This window comes from Branchiostoma lanceolatum, chromosome 7, assembly GCF_035083965.1.
Source record: "Branchiostoma lanceolatum isolate klBraLanc5 chromosome 7, klBraLanc5.hap2, whole genome shotgun sequence".
Classification (NCBI taxonomy): domain Eukaryota; kingdom Metazoa; phylum Chordata; class Leptocardii; order Amphioxiformes; family Branchiostomatidae; genus Branchiostoma; species Branchiostoma lanceolatum.
In genome coordinates, this window is record NC_089728.1 from 14,814,892 (window position 1) to 14,834,524 (window position 19,633).

Below are 19,633 nucleotides of genomic sequence, written 5' to 3' on the forward strand. Positions count from 1 at the left end.
AGATGAGCTCAACAGAGAATGAATGACATCGGTGCATTTCCTATAGCTTCATTACGAACGCGCCCATGTAAAACACGTTTTATAACATGTAAGCCTATGGGGCGGAAAAACTCATGAATGAGACCTTAACCAAGGCAAAAACGAACAAAGGTTGGGTTGTGCTTCAATCTCTTTTCCCTGGTCTCTTATCAGATGGGGACTTAAAGCCTCATTAATCACTTTATTAAGTGGTCCCTAGTATCTACGCTTTGGAACTTCTGACCTTGTTGGCCATACTTGACCTGCACAGCAAACCTAGGTTCATCCTTATTCAAATTCATCATTCATACATGATTAATACTTCTATGTCCTATGTTGACAGTGGCCTATTTTATTCTATTCAAAAATGTGTGATTCTTACTATAAGTATAAAACTATAAAGTTTGAAACCCATACATGTAGTAAAAGGTGGTTGCAATTTCAATTTCAGTACTGCAAATGTACTTTAATTTTCATTTGACAGGGACACATTTCAACTGTGCTAGGATGGCTTTATCTCAGCAAAACACATTGTGGCAGATTTGCTGATCTGTATCATCATTATATGCTGGCCTGTATAGATTTTAAAAGTTCATAGCAAAACCAGTAAACATGCCAAAATCAAGCTCATATCAAATTTTGTCCCTTCGCATAAAAAAGAAGGTATTACAATTATTTTTCTCTCTTTTGAAAAATAGGGAGGTACATGTATTTGATCTAATTAAGTGAGATGATATCATCATCAGGTCATCCCATTAATTTTTCGAGGCTCAGAAATGTTCAGACATGCTGATCATATGTCTAGGAATGAACCAGGGCCAGCTGTTAGTTAGGAGATATGTCAACATTAATAAGAGTCAACTGTGAATACAAACCAGAAAAGGAAATTTTACATTGCCCTGGTATTACAATTAGCCTGGTACCACCTAGTATAGCGGTGTATGTCCAGATATCCTATGCAAGGAAGCGATCTTTGCTGAGGGGTATATCTGTATAAGGGCCTAGGCTCACTGCACAGTATGATGACCAGGCTACCACTGGTAAACATGTGGAAAAAACGTTGGTCATGCCATGGGTGATTTCCAGCACAACTGGTCATCAGGATATTCAGTTCCCACCAATCCAATCAACAAAGATATCTGCTGAGCTACCATGTGATGTCATCATGTTGGCCATGTGTACAACAATAGGGGGTAATTTATGATCTCTTTTATCAGGGAAAAGACCTCCAAAGATGCTAAAGGAGAAAACATTCTTATAAGACTAATGCCATAATATGAATATCTAATGAATGTTACACTAGAAAATTGATTGCCGGTCAGGTGTCACATTTTTGCCCCCAAAATTTGAAGCTAAGTCAAAATTTTAAGAGTTTTCACATAGTCATAGTGACAGTCATGATCAAAAACACAGATTTAGTGTGACCACATGTTTCTTGTGATATTTTACCAATGGATAGATAAATTCAGTGTGCAAGCCCATAAAATACATCATGTACTGATAACATTGTCAATTCATTGATATCACTTTATCAGGCCAAAGGCAGCATCTGATTTTTTGTCCCTAGCAACCCTGATCCTAGCCTGGAATTCAGACTGTTTCTAAGGGCTACACAGGCCAGACACAGGCCAGCTGCTTTGCCCCAGAGCCAACATGCACCAAGGGAGATTTTGCCATAGCTACCTGATTTAGACGGGGCTGTAGCAAAATATCCTTGGGGGCATTTTCGTCCTAGAGCCGCAAAATGTCCTTGGGGGCATGTTGGTCCTAGAGCCAAGGAAACAGTCTGGATTCTAGGTTACCCTGATCCCCATATTTGCTTCTGAATGTGCCATAGGAGGGGGGTGACAAGGGTCATGCTGGGAAGTGCAAGGGTCCTGCAGAATAATTGGTTTCACTTGTGACCTGGGGGGCTCCATGTGTTGTAGGGAGAAAGTGGCCCATGGTCTAGTCTACGCCACTGGCTGATGTCTCTATTTATTACTATCAAACAGCTCTGTGGGTTAAAAGGTTATTACTTAGCTAGTAGGTAATAAGTAGGTAATTACTTAGCCTGAAAGAATCAGACTCATGATATAGATATGTAATACTATCTACAATCATGAAACATTGTATAATGTGAAGAACTCATACTTACAGTGTATATTTGTAAATATGAATGTTATAAATATGAATTCATATGTCACCTTTTATCCACAGCTTTTGGAGATGTGCTGTCCACACACTTACACACACACACACACACACACACACACACACACACACACACACACACACACACACACACACACACACACACACTCAAAAATCACTGAAAACCTAACTTTCTTCAGCCTTTCAGTTTCAAATAGACAGTTATCTGACTACCCCATGTTATTGTCGGCGTCTGTGTAGTTTATGTGTCTATATCTGGACTGTCTTACTATACTTCCTTCCTTCCTGACTTACAGAACAATAATGTCTGACCCAGAAGGGAGCCAACACAAAACTTGACTGTACTGTAGGCAGTTGGCCAAATTTTTGAATGTGATGTTATATTGATGTTGAGAATTATTGTTTTTGACAGTTGAATTAAAATAAGTTTGTATTCCTGTGCAGGGATCAACCGGAGGGGGAGCTGTAAGAAGTGGTGTGGGCAGAAAACAGCTTCCTCCCGTCCCCCCAGGGGCAGGGGCACCAGACACCACCCCCAGGGCTTTGGACAGAAGGCCAGCCCAGGAACCATCTCCCAATGGCATCCCCACGTCATACGGACCTTTCTTCTTGGAATACTCACTTATGGCAGAATAGTAGGTTTTTTTATACCAACTTTTTCTAAAAATGCCTTTTTGTTTGGAATACTTAAGAAGACTTGCAACTTCATATTAGGAAAAATGTTGAAAAGTTGAAACTTTTAGTGAACTTAAAAGTGAGATATATTGACCACTGTAAAAGCTATTAAGTTATGATACCCAGGAAAGCAATGTGTAAAACTTTGCTTTAAGCAGCAAGTTTAGGCTGAAAATTGATGAAAAATTTCCAAGCTTTACAGTGACCAATTAATCAAAATGTCAAACCCCTATCTAGTCAAGACTCTGTACTTCGATATTGACAGACAAAATTAACTTTTTCCTATTCTCCTTTGCAGTAATTTGTTGCAGAGACAGAGAATACCAGGGATTTATTGCATCCCATCTGCCAAGTCACCCCTCTGTAAGTATCAATTAGGAATATCTGTATCTGTATAGCTGGCATAACCAGCATGTCAACAACTGGTTATATTACACATAACAACCTGTCACACCTAACCTTTTCACATCTAGCTGTAAGAATTGTTTATGTATAAGCTATCTAATGAGGATGCTCCTACTGGCAGCGAGCTCCACTCTATGATAGTTGTAGTGGAAAATACATTTTGCACACCTCAGTCCAGGGTTGATAAGACAGGCCCTTGTCTAACAACAAATAATTTTGGCGTTGATCGTTTAATTTTCTTCTTTGTTGCATTTTCAAGGTCGCGTCAAGCAAAGTTGAAACTGAAAGTGTTAAAGGTACTTTCCAATACCTGCACAAGGATACAAAATTTAGAGTGGAACATTTTTCTTATGTGAGTCCACTACATTTTCCAACCTGACGAAAGGACTTTGTAAACATGAAAACAATGGAAATTCTTTGAATTTTGTACAGAAATTGAATGATGAAAGGTACATTCACTGGTGCACAAAGTGAGCTTTACATTTGACACTACATTTCCCATTCAGCTTGAAAGACCGATGCTTGTTAGTCTTGTCAGTTGAGTGCAAAAGGCAGTCCCTAGGTAGTCAGTCAGGCAAGACAGTTTACTTCATGCCCAGGGAGGGCTGACAGTGTTGTATACAGCATACTTTTTCATGCAGAGTTGGTACAACCCTGGAGCACATGTACTGTAAAGTGGTTTTATTTCATAGTAAGAAGAAGGAGATCTTCGTGCTGTTTTGAATTTGAAGTTCAATTAATTATGTAGTACCGTAGTAAAACAAAGGAGCCATATTGCCAGTGTCATGAATTTGTGGTGGAAAGGTCACTGAAAACTGCAAAACTAAAACCATCGCAAATTTTCAAGATTTACAGTATATAGAGCTACAGGTTTGGCTAACAAGGCAATGATTTATTGTAAATTCTGTTATCTAAATCATGGCCTCCAATAGCATGGTATTGGTTTTATTGTAGGCAGCAAATGCAGGCTATTTCTATCTTGAATGCACAAAATTTGTATAATCATATTCAAATATACATGTAGTAAAACTAAAAGGGAAAGCATAGTTGAGCCTTGAAGGTTCACCCGATGAATACTTTTGTATAAGAGAATGTCCTTGCCCTTGGTCATACTGGTTGCAATGTTACCAAAGGTCAACTTCAACATGTGGAAATTGTTTGATTCCCTTCACAAAATGATAAGGGAGTTGTAGATCTTGTTGTAAGTACCTAAATGTAATATTAGGTCCAGGTACTGGTACAGAGGTTGAGGTACGAAACATTGACATTCAGTATTTTGGTCCTATAACAAAAAAGATTTTGTGCAGTATCGTGCCAGTACCGACATTGTAATAGCCAGTCCTACTGGTAGATATCTGTTTAGACTGGTCATGTCAAATAAAGTCTGAGGGTCAAAGTGATTTTGTCCAGAGGTCAGGTTCTATCTAATAGATAATGTGGAACATCCCAAAGACCTTTGAATAAGGGTCAGCATTTTATGGGTCACCTCATTATGGGTCACTATTAGAAGTAAGACATACCTTTATGTATTCTTAATATGAAACATATGCCGCTGTATGCAGTTATACAGAGCTTTTTGCCTTCAGCAAAGATATTTAGATTTTTGACATTGCTGTTGTCTTTCTGAATCTTGATTGACCAATACATCGATGAAGGTTAGACATCCAGGTAATGAGATACAAAATTACTCAAGCAACTGGATAAGTTTTGAAAACAGTCAGACATTTAAGACAGCATCCACTACCTTTCATCAGTGTCTTGATTGATCAATGTTGACGTGTTATGATTTGTTCAATTTTTCCTGTCCTCCTGATGACCTTTCTTGATATTTCCTTTCCCCCAGTCTGGTTTGGTGTGGTGTTTGTGAGACAAGGTCTGTTCCAGGAGGGAGTGTTCAAGTTCTATGTCATCGTACCAGACAACTACCCAGATGGGGACTCTCCTGTAAGTATCAGCTGACTCCACATGTGGATTTATGATCCTGTAAGGTATCATGCGCTTTATATTAAGTACTATATCTCAATTATAGAATGACTGTTTTATTTGTTTGCAACAACAGTACCAACTCCCATCTGTCAAACACGTTATGAGGTATAAAACTGTCAGGACATATATCAATCAATTAAATGAATTGTGATAGAATAGATGATGATGGTATGGGAAGACGTAGATACTGAAAGTTAAAATGATTTTCCCACTTACGTGTGCAAATGTTCAAACCCCAATAGGACACCATGGACACTTGCCATAATGTACATAAGTACTAATAAGAATGTGTTTGTTTCTGGCAGAGGGTGATATTTGATCCTCCAATCTTTCACCCTGTGGTGGACATAGAGACAGGAGAGTTAGATGTCAAGAGGGGCTTCACAAAATGGAGGTAAGGGACACCAATTAAGGTATTATGATTTTAGTAACAAACTGTATGTGTTGGATGGAAGGTATCCTGACTACTCCCCCCCCCCCCCACACACACACACTTTCTTGTTTTTGATAAGTGGAACATCAGTTGTATCATTCTGTGATTACAAAATGTCTGTTTTTCCAAAGTTGTAGCTGTTTAAGTTTTAGAAGATTGAAAGTCTATGGAATGGTTCAAATATGTGGCCGCAGTCCAACTGGGGTGGTTTGTATTCTTTACAAGTTTACATGTGAAGTCATAGCAGGAAATGTGCTGGGCCGAAGCCTATGTAAACCTACAGTCACTGTCTAGTCACGTCATGGTCAAAGGGTTTGTAGAATTTTAAAGATCTCGTTCAAACTTGTTTTTTCCTGTCCAGAGCCAGAAGGCATACTCTGGTTTATTTAGTTTAGGTCTATACAGTTTTAGCCCATAGCTTTGATTATTTAGATACCATCCGCTTCAGACAGGTTGAGGTAAATGTGAAAGATTCATGGTAACAAAATTGTTTTTCTCTTGTCACTATAGGCGGAATGTCAATCACATCTGGCAAGTGCTGCTGTATGTAAGAAGAATTTTCTACAAGATAGACACGAAAAATCCACTCAACCCAGAGGCTGCTGTGCTGTGAGTATACAATCTCTTTATAGTTATAACATATGTCTTTAACCTTCTCCATACTAAGGTGTCATTTATCCTCAAATATATGTAGGTTGTAGGGTTTGGCAGCAGGATAAGGGTTAAACATTTGAAAAAAACAATTTGTGAAAATGCTGGCACTTCTGTATGTTCTATTTTGCTTTGTCAATGCTGAACAAGTTGTCTTTGTTAACAAAATGTTTGGACAACTAAACAGTAACAAAACATGTTGTTTTCAAGTCTTTATTTGATATGTGGGTATACCAACCGATCGATGCAATAAATCAAGAGTGATCTCAAAATGTGTAAGCATCAACGTTATGGTACATTTAGACTGCTTCTTCAATGCTTAGCATGTTTTCATCACTAACCTAATGTCTGAATGAGTTTGCCTGACAGTGACTCATCCAAAGTACAAATGATATACATTGATGAAGGTTAGACATCCAGGTAATAAGATACGCCAAAAATAATTACTCAAGCAACTGGATAAGATTTTGAAACAGTCATGACTGTTTCAAAATCTTATCCAGTTGCTTGAGTAATTATTTTTGGCAAATGATATACAGTTTTGTTAGATTGAGCATGAAATAATTAATCATAGTACATTTAGTTGAGTGCTATTTCTTTAACTTTTATAATTTCTATAGCTTTTGCTATAACTGACTGTGTGATTTGACTCAAGTTTTCTCTGGTTTCCGTAGGTATGACAAAGAACTTGACGTGTTTAGGAGAAAAGTGACTGAGACAATCCGCAGGTGTAACGAGCACATTTACGATCCGCCTTCAACAGACGACCCACATGCAATCAGGTAATGTTGGCTTCCAGCTTATCTCTTCATTATTTGTAGTTTTAATGTCATTTCATTGAAACCTCTTGTTCTTCATTATTTGATAGCAAGTGTGCCGGGAGTGTTGCAACTCTGCCACCTGGCTGTTAGTGTAAAAACTGCAGGAGTGTGGTTATGTTGCAGCTGCACAAATATGTCTTCAACTACTCGACCACACTTGTAGTAGTTTCATGTACAATGTGTACCAGGTATAAATGTACATGTAAAGCTTCTTGAATAGAATATGTGCTAATTGCAAAAGTACAATGCATGTACTTTGCCCCTAGCGGGGTTATTTGGGGGTATCCATGATGATGATGATGATGATGTATGTATGTATTTCCCTTGTCCTTTCTTGTGTCTACATCTGGGGCTGTATTCAAAAGATGATGTCTTAAAAAGTTAAATGTTTTTTCCTTCTGTTATGTCATTGCAGATTTTCGAGCTGGGACCCTTCTGTACACGAGGAGGCAAAGAAACAAGTCCTGAGTCCAAAGGTGACAAACATAATCCTGTAAAATGCATGTTGATAGTTCATGACAATTTAGTATCTTTTCAGTCCCAGCTAACATAGAATTCTGTATAGAGATAGTGATACAGTAGACTACTGTAAAGATTCCCAGAATGGCGCATTACCTCTGGCAATCCTGTTTTGAGGAAATACATGTACTACTGTCTTTGTACAGTATAGTATAGTCAAGCCATTGGATAGTTTTGAATGTAGTCCATTGAGGAGCTTTTAGTCAGCCAAACTTACAGGAACGGTAGGCGTAATTATAGACGAGAAACTTTCATGGAAGAACCAAATTGATTTTGTTTGCAAAAAAATTTCCAAAAACATAGGCATCATTAGAAAAGTCAAATCTTTGCTGTCACGAAACATATTTATGGTTCTTTATTACAGTTTGATTTACCCTTATCTAACTTATTGCAACATAATTTGGGGTAGTACGTACACAACATCCATCAATCCTGTTTACCTCCTTCAAAAGCGCTTTGTACGAATAGCAGCCAATGCGTCATTCACAGCACATACAGCAGCTCTGTTTCGTGATTTAAATGTTATGACTGTATTTGACATTAATAAATTTCAAATTGCCTTATTTGTCCATAAAATTGTCCATAATAGCTCTTCCCTACCTGAACAATACAAAGGTCTTTTAAATTTCAACTCAGATATCCATCACCACTATACGAGACAACATAATCTTTTAAGATCAATTATGACAAAAACTACTCAAAAACAACATACAATAATGTTTAGAGGCCCCACCGTATGGAACAATCTCAGCCACATTCTACAGTCCTGCTCGTCTTTACCTAGTTTCAAAAAACTTTTAAAGATAGATATCATAGAACATCCAAGTATTACTTTCTCCTGATTTGTTTGTTTTCCTTGTTTTTCACTTTTCCTTTGGTATCCGATGACAAAATAATTCATATGATTGTTATTTTTGTATAATTTTGACCTATTTCTTTATAAATTGTTATTCATTATAATACTTATTATGTTTACAACTCAAAATTTACTTTGTAGTTCCTCTTCTTTTCATTTGTTTCATTGATTTATGTTAAAATTCCAATTTCTTGTTTCGTTAGTTTTTCTTAGTCTCGATGATATATGATTTTGTAAAAATTTGTAGTTTGGGGGAGGCCCCCGAAAAGCCGTATAGGCTTCTGGCCTCTCCTGCATGTATTCTTTACTCTATTTCTCTTTGTTTTTATATTGTATTGTACATATGCGAAGAAACAATAAACAATAAAACAATAAAACGGTAGGTACCCATGTAGCTTCTATTACTGGTCACATTGAATTTTGAAAGACACCAAGAATTTGGAAAACTATTTGACTTTGATTCTATTAAAGGCAAGTATCTCATTGTTATTCGATTGATATTCAAAACATGCTTACAAGAAAAAAGACACCATGATATTGAAGAGAGCATGTTCTTCTAATTGACATGTGAATTTTTAGTGTACATTGCGCAAAACGTTAACATACAAAGCTTAAAGTTGATTAGATTTTCCAAATTTTCTGTGCCTCTCCATGTTTGAAGTGACCAGTGTTTTTCTGCATGTTGTGAGTGTTACATCCCTGCACTGCCTACCCTCCTACAGTCTCTTTCTCTGCATGTTAGTAAGGAATGCTAAAGATTGTGATGTAGAATCATGCTGCCACTGCCACCAAGCTAAACACAAACCAAAGTTTAAAGTTATCACATGCAACACTAAAAGAAAAACTGACAAACTGAATTTTAAACTGATCCATCAGCCATCAAGAAATATAACCTACCTTTACCCATTTGCCTTATGGAAATGTAGCATCAGTAATCGTTAAGACATTCACAAGCTTTCATGCTGGAATTCACAAGCATGTTAGCTTCAAGTACAGTCAAACCTGTACAGGTGACCACCTCTACATACATGTAAGCACCTCCTGGCCAATGTGACGACTTTTTGATGGTCCTTTAGATAATTTTTTGTACTTTTGCATTCCGAATCCTGTCTATAGTGATCATCTGTCAACAAATACCAGATTTATTGGTCCCCTGAGTGGTCTTCTTGGACACTTTTGATTGTAACATTTAGACAACATGAAATAGCAATACTGAATGGTGCCTTAGCTTGTGGCAGCGGCAGTGTCAACGTAGTTGTTGTACGGTTCTGATGGGTGCCTTCCTGTTCCTCCAAGAACCATAATTCAGTGCCGGACACGGACGACTCCCCGGCCAGAGTCAGCAGCAGAGAAACCAAAAGCCAAGGGTAAACTTGGCTCCGTTGTACATGTATGAATAAACCACAACACACAAGGACAAATCATTGAGTACCAGTCACGTCTTCGTAACATGGCCGCATAGAAGCCACAAGTCCTGGCATTGTTTTACGGACTTAGTACTGCACACCAGCTTTCAATTCCCACTTTCTTCCAGGTCAAGATGCATTGAGGGAACTGCGTTTTGACTTTGGCTACCATAAAGTTTCTGGGCTTTAAAATTCATGGGCTGATCCAAATCTGTGGCCTGTGAATAAGAAAGTAGCAATAGTCCCTGTCTAAATCTGATAGTCATCCCATTGTCTCTAGGTTTAAAATTTAAAGGTTTCTGCCAATGTTGAATGATGCTAGACAGTTGTATCCAGAATATTTATTGCTGTAAATTGTAAGTTTATCGCTCTTAAATTTCGTAATGCGGTGAAAGTCAAATCCCCTGTATTTTTTAAAAGGTAATTAGACAATGGAAGGCAGAACAAATGTTTACGGTGTGGTGAGTGACACTGCAAACATAAAAACAGAAAATTTCAAAATTTACAGTACATTTTGATGAGAAGCTCAACCTCCTTCCCTTCCAGATCACTCCCTCCTCCTATGAAATTCCCTTCTGTCTGTTCTGATTTCCCATCATTTCTGATCATGCATCGTGGTGTGGAGATGATATTTACAGCATGCTGAAAGTTGAACATGCACACTTAGAAGAGCTTCCCCAGAAGACCTTTTACACCGTGATCTAAAAATGTCTACAATGGACTAAATTCAGCTTGCAGTGCTCTCGATGGCGACACAGCAACGAAGAAAAACTTGCTTTGTTTCACACATTGTGCTGTGAAGTTGGTAGCCTGATATCCATTCTATTCAAGCTCCAATCTGCTTATTTGATTGCTTCCCTGTTCCTGTTCAAACGTTTCACCTTTGTGTCAAGATTTCTCTGATGCAGCATAACTGGGATTGAACTTCCAAATGCCCGTTTAACCCTGTAACCATCAGAGCCAATCAGAGCTCTTGCTTCTATCTTATGGAAATGTTTAGATGCCAATTGATCCCCTAGCAAAGGGTGCCAGACTTGTGGAGCAGGGAAGCAATGAAAGGAGAGAGATGGGAGGTAGGCTCTGGAACACGAATTGGCGAAATTCGAAACACGAATTGCGCCACGTAGAGGCGCAATTCGTGGCGCGCAAAGCGCCACCAGGGGGCTAAACTCGAGATCTCGAATTCGTCCATGCGGAAGCGGTAGCGCGAAGCGCAATACAAAACCGGCACTGACATGGCTCGCATAGCGCCACCGGGGGGCGAAACTCGAGATCTCGAATACGTCCACCCGGAAGGGGCATCGCGAAGCCCGCAATGTAACGTTACTGACATCATGAGTTACGTAACTATATGTCCAACCAGCGGTGGCAGCGAAGCGCATATTTACGAAACACGGACCCGAGTATCGTCTTGCGATTTAGCCATTCTGTTAAAATTAACTTATAATATATTGTAGTCAGCAATCGTTGGTTTGTTAATCACCGTTATATCAATAACATTCCGTTTTATTTGCTTTCACAGGACCTGGTTACGGGGCTGACAAATCGCTAACGCATTTATAGTGACAAAAATAGTGCGATAAGACGCAAGAATGAGACAGTATGTGTTCTTAGTGTCAAGAGAACTTTAAAAATCTACCACTGAAAGTACATAGACAAGCACCAAAAAAAACGTTAGTCCAATTTTGTCTATTTGTGAATTTGCTGCAAACTATGTCAGCACTATGATTGTCGATTCAAATCCAAAATGGCTACCACGCAAATATGATGCTATCCCAGCATTCTTTGCAGTTTGTAAGCAGACTATTTCCAAAAACATCCGAATGTTAACAAAATTGACAAAGGTCGTCAGGTAAGTTAGAAATAAAGCGATTGTAGAAAAAACATTGTTAAAAAAACTGCTAAAAATATATAACGACACTCATGTGCATCAGTGATCTGGGGTTTTCCGTCGAGCATCCATATTCCTGACCGCCAAGAACAAGGAAGCGTGAAACATGAAGTTCGGAGGCTTCATGTACGACAGCTGTGACTTCATCCTGGCGAGACCGGAGTTGGCTTGCTCGTTGACCTGGGAGTTGATAGTGCGGATGTCCACTGAAGCGGAGTAGCTGTCCATACAATACCCAAGTGAGCAACCGACATGGCCTTTCCAGTGGAACCTGTCAACAAGAAATTGAGTCTTCTTGATGAAGTGCGGATCACATACCTGTGCAGCTGGCAGGCGTTGTCGTACACGATGGTTCTAGGTGCCGTCTTGAACCGCGTCCTGATGATCTCGAAGGGGTGTTGGGGTGATTCACAGCTACGCATGACCTCGAACCCAAAACAGACTCCATGAGGACAGAATAAGGTAAATAGGCCGGGAGTTAAACTGGGATGCCCGTACGATTCTTTCCGACAGCTGTCAGCCTCCTTGCGTTTCCTCGCTTCATTCATAGCAAACCTAGGCAAACCACAGACCAGAGAGTAGGCAGGGAAGAAGGAGGAATGCGGAGATTCAGGGGTAGAGTCAGGAAAGCTGGCAGGTACTTCAACGGCCTCAAAGGTCTCATGCAGAACAGCCATAAGAGAGAGGAGAACCACGGAGACGTCGGAAGGGATGCGACCTGCTACCGTTACGCTACAGACAAAATCCGCCAGCACTGGTGCCCTCTTCTGTAGATGTCCAAGGTACTTATGGCAGCTAGAGTCAGTCAAGTCCACCTTACCTTCTGCTACTCTCTTGACGATACGTTGGGCGACATCGTCCCAGGCGATCTGTGTCATCCCAGAGACAGGAGTACTCATCGATTCTGAAACTGGAGCAAAGAATGTTACTAGTACTTAGAACACACACTATCCCATTCTTGCCACTATTTTCACTATTTTGTCACAATGCATTTGTATCAATTTGTTATTATTCTCAGCCCCGTAACCAGGTCCTGTAACAGCAAATTAAACAGAATGTTATTGACATAAACGATTATAAACAAAGCAACAATTGCTGGCTGTAATTGTTACCCATACTCGATAAGTTAAATATTAAACAGAATTCGTAAATATGCACTTCGCTCCACCTCTGGTTGGACGAATACATTTACTCCTTGGTCTGTGCGTGTTTTGTATTACGATTAGCTGACTACAATACATCATAAGTTAAACATTAGCTAAATCGCAAGCCGTATTTCGTAAATATGCGCTTCGCTGCCACCACTGGTTGGACATATAGTTACGTAACTCATGATGTCAGTAACGTTACATTGCGGGCTTCGCGATGCCCCTTCCAGGTGGACGTATTCGAGATCTCGAGTTTCGCCCCCCGGTGGCGCTATGCGAGCCATGTCAGTACCGGTTTTGTATTGCGCTTCGCGCTACCGCTTCCGCGTGGACGAATTCGAGATCTCGAGTATAGCCCCCTGGTGGCGCTTTGCGCGCCACGAATTGCGCCTCTACGTGGCGCAATTCGTGTCTCGAATTTCGCCAATTCGTGTTCAATGGCCTACCTGGAGATGGAGCTAGAATAGGATGAATATGAGGCTATGATTCGTATGAAGTCGAAGCATTGGAAGTCCAGTTCTGTCTGTTGCGAGATGGTTAGAGAGCATTGTGTAACTGTTCTCAGTAGGCCCCGAAACTTGCCAGATGACCCTTGGTTTTTGTGAGATTGAACAGATGACTGCCAATAATTTGTCTTTGCCTGTAACATTGCATGGTGCACAATGTACATGGTGTAGAGGCAGTATGAGCTTGTTAGCTGTAGAAAACATAACATGCATGCTTACTTTTGCAGCATTTCATATTTTACATTGCAGAAGTGGTGTTGGGAAGGTGTGCATCAAGCACTAGGCGAGTGCTGCAACAGCAAACTGGCACTTCCACATGGCTATACAACTGTGAATGGGTGCCACCTAGTGATTTGAGTAAATACTGCATGCAGGCACCCTTTCCTTCCCACTTCCAGCTTCTCTTCACAAGAGCAACATTAAACATTGAATGTAAAAGGCGGCTGACTAGTCCTAACCATACGTAACTATTATTCACATCACCCAAGGAACATACCGGTTCATTCGGGAATCTCTAATTGACTGACTTGGGATATCTTACTCTCAAGAAGGGCCAACTTTTCTAACCAGCTTTTCTTTCATGTTTCTGCTGTCTCTGTTCCACAGAAGCGATCTGAGAGCGAGACTAAGAATGCCCAGACCTCAGGCCTTTCCTGGGTCAAGCCAGGCTCCACTAAAGCCTTCACCCGACAGGAAGCCTCGTCTTAGCGAGGCGCGGAAGGTCAAGGAGACGACGGCGGGCAGCCTGGTGATCACGACACTGACCAGAGACATAGCGGACACGTAGATAGGTAGAGAACGATAAAGCGAGTTAAAGCTGCAAGCGCAGAGGAAGAAAGGACAGTGGTTTACCCAATGGTTGGAAATGACTGAAGCCCCTTTGTGAAAGTTATTTTAAAAAGAGTAGACCTTTGTTTACAGTCCTCTTTACACTGTTTTAACTGTGACCTCAGCATGCAACAATGCATACATCATACATGATTTTTGCCAACATCAGTACCAGTAGAAAATAAGGGCTGTTCCGTTTGAGTAGAGATCGACAATGAAAAATTTCCACCCCATAGCAACGTCCATGTAGCATCTTCTTACACCTCCATCTAGTAAAAAACTACCCCTACTTGCCATTTGAAATGGAAGATACCAAAGTCAATGGCAATAGGTATTCAGTATATGTGTGGAGGTCATATGTTAAACAAACAAGCAGGAGAACTGAAAAACAAGGCTATTCGGTGTACTTACAAATAGGGGTAACTTAGGATAGGTATCAGAGAATGAAGGAAATTGAATTGGAGGTCTTTTTGGCCACATCTTTTAAGAATATGCTGCAGCTTTACAGAATGAAATGATGACTGTTACAGGTAGATATGCTAAAAGAAAGGTTGGAGGGAAGTTGTGGCCCAGGAGAGGTGGTACGGACGTGCAGTAAAGGCTTGGTGATGTGCAGTATCTGTATGTAAAGAATCAATGGAATTGGGAAGGAGAAGAAAAAAATGGTGCATTTTACCAGCAGTGGAAACTGGAAACACTAAAAACGAACCTGCACACACAGAGGCAGGGTATAGGCTCTGAGAGCCCACCATTCATTCTATATAAACAAATAAACAAAAAAATAGGTAATTAAGCATAAACGGATTTATGCCATTGTTGTAAAGCTTTGGTCAGAATGCTAAGTACAATTAGAATGACCTGACGTGACTTTGGTTATGACGTTATGGAACAGTTTGTGGAAACAGTTTGGGTTGTGCTATGACATATATCGTATTATTTCCATTGCTAAAAAGTCAAATACATCCAACATTGTATGCAAGTAATAACCTCAAGGCGAGAAGAAAAAATGGCCAAGTTTGCAAAACTGCCATCAGTCAAGACATAATTCTATGTGCAAGCCTTACCTATACAAAGCATTTTACAAACTAGTGTGTGTTACCATAGTAGTAAGTTGTTAGCATAGTAAAAGTATCATTCCTATCAAACACACGACTGTGTTTAAAGCTGTAGAATAGGATTTATGGGAAAATCAGAAGTACTGCTGCTGCTGAAAAAGAACCACAACTCACCAGAACATCCCAGCTAACTACTTTCCGTACAGAAAACTACAGATGTAACCATCAGATATTCCACAAAAACAATCCTAGTCCATTTCAATTTCACCGTTATGTCATTATAGACGTAAGTCCTTCTTTCTGCCACCAAGGGTAGATTGATATAGTTTTGTTGCTATCATTGTTAGTTAATGCTTGCTCCCATACTAACTCAGAACAGGTGACGTGGGCAAAAAAAGTCAGCATAAACTGAAAAGAGTATAGTACCCCAGCAAACATGAATAAGTCCAGTTTTGGATGTTACCATATATTCATCTGGAGAACAAGGTTTGAAGGAGAAAATAACTTTTATAATAGCTCTAATACCTTTGAAAGCACTCCTACAACAAAGCCTCTGTATTTGAGTTGCTACGTATATAACTTCAATCTTGTTTAGGCTCATCATTCCATATTGAAACTCACAGGAAACATCTGAATGAATTAGATTGTTATGGCCATTTCCATCATTCTGTAGGGTTGTACAAAAAAAGTGTCAAGAGACTGTGTCATTGTTTTTAGTACATGCCAAAGCACACAATTGTAAGCACAATGTATGATAGAAGTTCTCACATATATTTCTAATACCAATATCTCATTGTAAATAACATGAAAATTATTTAAATCGGTTTTAAAATGCTCACGGGTGTATGGAGAGTACCGTCATGCTTTAGATATTGAAAATGAATTTTTGTAACCTATTTTTATTGGGCTTGTTGTGTAGCCATTTGTAAATGTTGCATGCTGTCAGCCATTATTTAATTGTATTTATGCCATTGATGCTTCTTCATTATTAAAATTTTGTGACTCTATTTCCTGATGTTACCTAAGATTCCAGGTTTTATTATGTGTATAGGAAGCATTGAATGCTGGACGTTGGAAATTTGGAGAGATACTGACAGTTTGGAATATCTTTTTACTGTTTGAAGATGAATGATATCTCTATCAAAATTATGACAGCAGTGAAGATACCATGATACAGAGAGACATGTACCTTTTCAGTTCATGTGTAAAACTTTAGCAGCATGGTAAACTTCAAGTTTATTAGATCGTCCAAACTGCCAGTGTCCTTCCAGCCAGTGTTATTGTAACTTCAAGTGTAGTAATGCATTACTAGCAATTAAGCTTTGGGTGGCACTGTATTGGGGACAATGTGTTGAATTTGCTATTTTAATGGCACTTCTGAGACTAAAAATATAAATAAATGAAATGCTTTACATAACCAAGCCTTTCAATATAATACCTCATAAAGTGATTGACTTGAATAACTATGCTTCTGGCAGGGTTGAATATAGAAATGTCCTTGCCTCTTGTAGAGGTAGTTATGGTATTAGAAGGGATGTGTAAGTTTTAGCAATGCAATGTTTTATCTAGAAGATCCTTTTTAACTCCCTGGCTGCCTTTGAAAGGTTAGTTTGTTTCAGGAGGTACATATGGCAGGCATGTTGTGAAGTAAATGAGAAGCTTAAAGTGGGAAAGAGACTTGAACAGGTGAAGTAGAGTGCCTTTCCTGAGAAATTGAGGCTTGTTTTAAGGCTACTTTTAAGCATTGTATCACAATGAATATTTTCAATTAAAAATGGTGTTTCTTACTTGTATGTCCTGTGCCTTGTTATTTTGATCAATTTGTTGATATGTGAAAACATAATATCTGATGTCAGGATCTAAAGAACTTTCAAGACACACCAAACACAGTATAGGGATGTTTATTACACCAAAGTGTTTACAACATTGTATATCACAGGATGCCTTTCCAGTCTTGTTTCAGTCTTGTACTTGAAAACCTTTATAGATTTTTTTGTCAGAGGATGAATTCCTATAATATGTTTGAGGATCTTGTCCAATTTCTACTTGACAATTTACTATGGACACTTAAAGTGGTGTATCTTTGCTAAGGTCTCAGTCACAAAAGTGCTTGTCCCAACACTTTTCCATCAAGTTGCTCTCAGTTCCTTTCTCTCTTCATCAGTCATGAGTTCCCACAGCTCATTGGTCAGCTGGACCTCCTGCCCTCTCCATACAAATGCCACCGGTGGGGCGTACTCCCCCTCATCTCCGAACCTGAAGTCCCTGCTTAGTTCTATAGCCAGGCTGGACTTGACCAACCCCACCCCTCCAACCTTCGCTGGCCCCGGGTGATACACGCGTCCACTACGCGGCAACATGCACAGTTTGTCCGGAGAAAAGGGAAAGGTGAGTTTGTCCCCTCCACCGTTGTACGACAGCACAGGCCCTGTGGTGTCATCTGGTTCCAGGATGTGGGAGAAGACGATAGGACGGTCGTCGCAGCGTATGAAGTTGCGCTCTCTGCCACAAGGAGAGAGGTAGGGGAAGTCTTCCGAATACCTGGTCATGTTGTTGATCTTCAGTCTCTTGAAGAAGAACTCCAAGAACTTCTTATCTGTAAGGTGGGAGGGGTTATGACAAATTATTTGAAACAAATGCAAGTTTATCAGGTAAATGAACACTTTGACAAAGAATTGAGATCATCTTCAAGTTTTGCTTACCTTTGAAACAAGTGACGAAGTTCTTGATTCTGGTGTCATCCATGAACAACTGCAATGTAGAATGTTTCAAAAAAACGATTATTAAAAGGAGAGCTTTCACTGTTGTTTAGGATGGGCAGTAAACACGAATATAGAAACCACAGAAGGATTGAGAGAAGTAGTAAAAAGCAAAACAAGAGTCCGTAGGACACAATTCTCCGTGAAGTATTTATAGTATGTACAAGTATTGACCCACACAAATTGCATCTCTGCTCAGTCCAAGTAGTGTTTTAGAGCAAGTAAAGAAAAAGTGTTTGTTTATCTTTTTCTTTCAATATAGGAGTGGTCAACCTGCTGAAAAGTATGTTTTTACAGCATGGCACAGATGAGATCTAGAAATTCCGGGAAAAGTCACAAAGTTAGATCTAGATGGCCCCTTTTCAATTATCAACGAACCATTCAGCCTTACAACTAAGATGTATCAGAAATCACAAATATGCAGTAAATCCTCTTTCCACAATTTATAGCAGGCCAGCCTGATCTATAGCTATCAAGCTATTTGCAATAAAAAAGGCTAATTTATATTGTCGTAACATTTCACGAAGGTCAAAGGTCACCGGATCTAACCACCCGGAAGTGACACTGGCGCGCGCACTTTTCTGAGAGATATTTCTCAACAATCTTTCATCCCCTGCCTAAACTTTTTACATTGTCACAGCCTCCGTATTATAAACTACAAGTGTGGTAAGCTTGAAGGTCCAGAGATTTGCCATTTTCACACTGTGCGTAAAAATACATCGTCCGTCCCGTGCGCACATACTGTATGCGAGTTGCGAGGGACACGGCATACTTAATACACAGACTGGAGCTCACTCGGCACATGTTCGCAGCGAAAACTCACAATTCCCGTCGCCGCATTGGTATGTAACTTGGTATATCGTTTCCTAGGTTGCGTGTGGTGATGCACGTTGTCTATTTTTCAATGTAACAGTAACTATACGATCACAGCAAGTAAGGAAGATTTATACCCCGTATCTGCCTGAAGTATTCCAGTCATGCATAACGGATTATAACATGGTCCCTATGGCAGGGCAGTGGGACATAGCATTAATTATAGGGGTGCAATTACGATATTGGATTGACGTTTAAAGTAGTTATGGTGTAACAAAGCTATTGTGCATCCCCACGCCGAACCAGGCAAACGATATGCCAAGTTACACACCAATGCGACAACGGGATCGTGAGTAATAGCTGCGAACGCGCAAACAAATGCATCCCCAATACTCCCAGAAGGAGGTCATCCTCCTTCCCGGAGTAATGAAGGGGGAGGCAGAGGGGTTACTTTAATACCTGTCCCTGGTGGTCGATGTAGTAGAAATACTCCCGCACTTTCGGTTCCGGGGCCTGTCCCTGTACATAACTCAGCGCACGAGACGCTCTTCTCAACACTTGCACGCTGGAACGTCTGATTATGTACCACATCGTTGCTGTTATAGCTCTCTGATATCAGAATTTGTGTAAAACATCCTTCAAACGACACCAACTTGCGTAACTAAACATTTGTGACCTATGACCTCACAAGACCGGAAGTTGAAATCTA

The 19,633-nt window shown here is 39.8% G+C and overlaps 2 protein-coding genes and 1 long non-coding RNA gene across 7 annotated transcripts in view; 1 reads left to right on the forward strand and 2 right to left on the reverse strand.

Annotated features, from left to right (window-relative positions):
• LOC136437827 (AKT-interacting protein homolog A-like) overlaps positions 1-14,914 on the forward strand; it is a 32,627-nt gene extending 17,713 nt beyond the window's left edge. For 4 of the 5 annotated variants that reach the window (XM_066432344.1, XM_066432343.1, XM_066432342.1 and 1 more), the window contains 9 exons: positions 2,617-2,807; positions 3,146-3,210; positions 5,096-5,196; positions 5,544-5,632; positions 6,182-6,280; positions 6,997-7,104; positions 7,559-7,619; positions 9,815-9,885; positions 14,076-14,914. In XM_066432344.1, coding sequence (XP_066288441.1) covers positions 2,617-2,807; positions 3,146-3,210; positions 5,096-5,196; positions 5,544-5,632; positions 6,182-6,280; positions 6,997-7,104; positions 7,559-7,619; positions 9,815-9,885; positions 14,076-14,256 — 966 coding nt within the window. In that variant the 3' untranslated portion in view covers positions 14,257-14,914. The remainder of the gene's footprint in view (positions 1-2,616; positions 2,808-3,145; positions 3,211-5,095; positions 5,197-5,543; positions 5,633-6,181; positions 6,281-6,996; positions 7,105-7,558; positions 7,620-9,814; positions 9,886-14,075) is intronic. The other variant, XM_066432345.1, reaches the window with a different exon arrangement.
• On the reverse strand, positions 11,530-12,710 carry LOC136437830 (uncharacterized). Its single transcript, XR_010756327.1, has 2 exons — positions 12,636-12,710; positions 11,530-12,086 (listed from the first exon to the last, which is right to left on the reverse strand). It is a non-coding gene; the product is annotated as an uncharacterized lncRNA (long non-coding RNA).
• Positions 14,915-17,237: 2,323 nt separating the features above from the next.
• On the reverse strand, positions 17,238-19,624 carry LOC136437829 (UPF0598 protein CG30010-like). Its single transcript, XM_066432346.1, has 3 exons — positions 19,384-19,624; positions 18,055-18,103; positions 17,238-17,948 (listed from the first exon to the last, which is right to left on the reverse strand). Exons 1-3 carry the CDS (start codon positions 19,513-19,515, stop codon positions 17,482-17,484), a joined length of 648 nt encoding a protein of 215 aa, XP_066288443.1. The 5' UTR covers positions 19,516-19,624; the 3' UTR covers positions 17,238-17,481.
• Between the last annotated feature and the right edge of the window lie 9 nt (positions 19,625-19,633).

Bases quoted from the DNA above. Each gene is read 5' to 3' on its own strand.
- LOC136437829 (XM_066432346.1), bottom strand. From the start codon at position 19,515: ATGTGGTACATAATCAGACGTTCCAGCGTGCAAGTGTTGAGAAGAGCG. The intron at 18,104-19,383 runs GTATTAAAGTAA...TCTACATTGCAG, and splicing joins ACATCGACCACCAGGGACAG to TTGTTCATGGATGACACCAG. The intron at 17,949-18,054 runs GTAAGCAAAACT...CCCACCTTACAG, and splicing joins CTTCGTCACTTGTTTCAAAG to ATAAGAAGTTCTTGGAGTTC.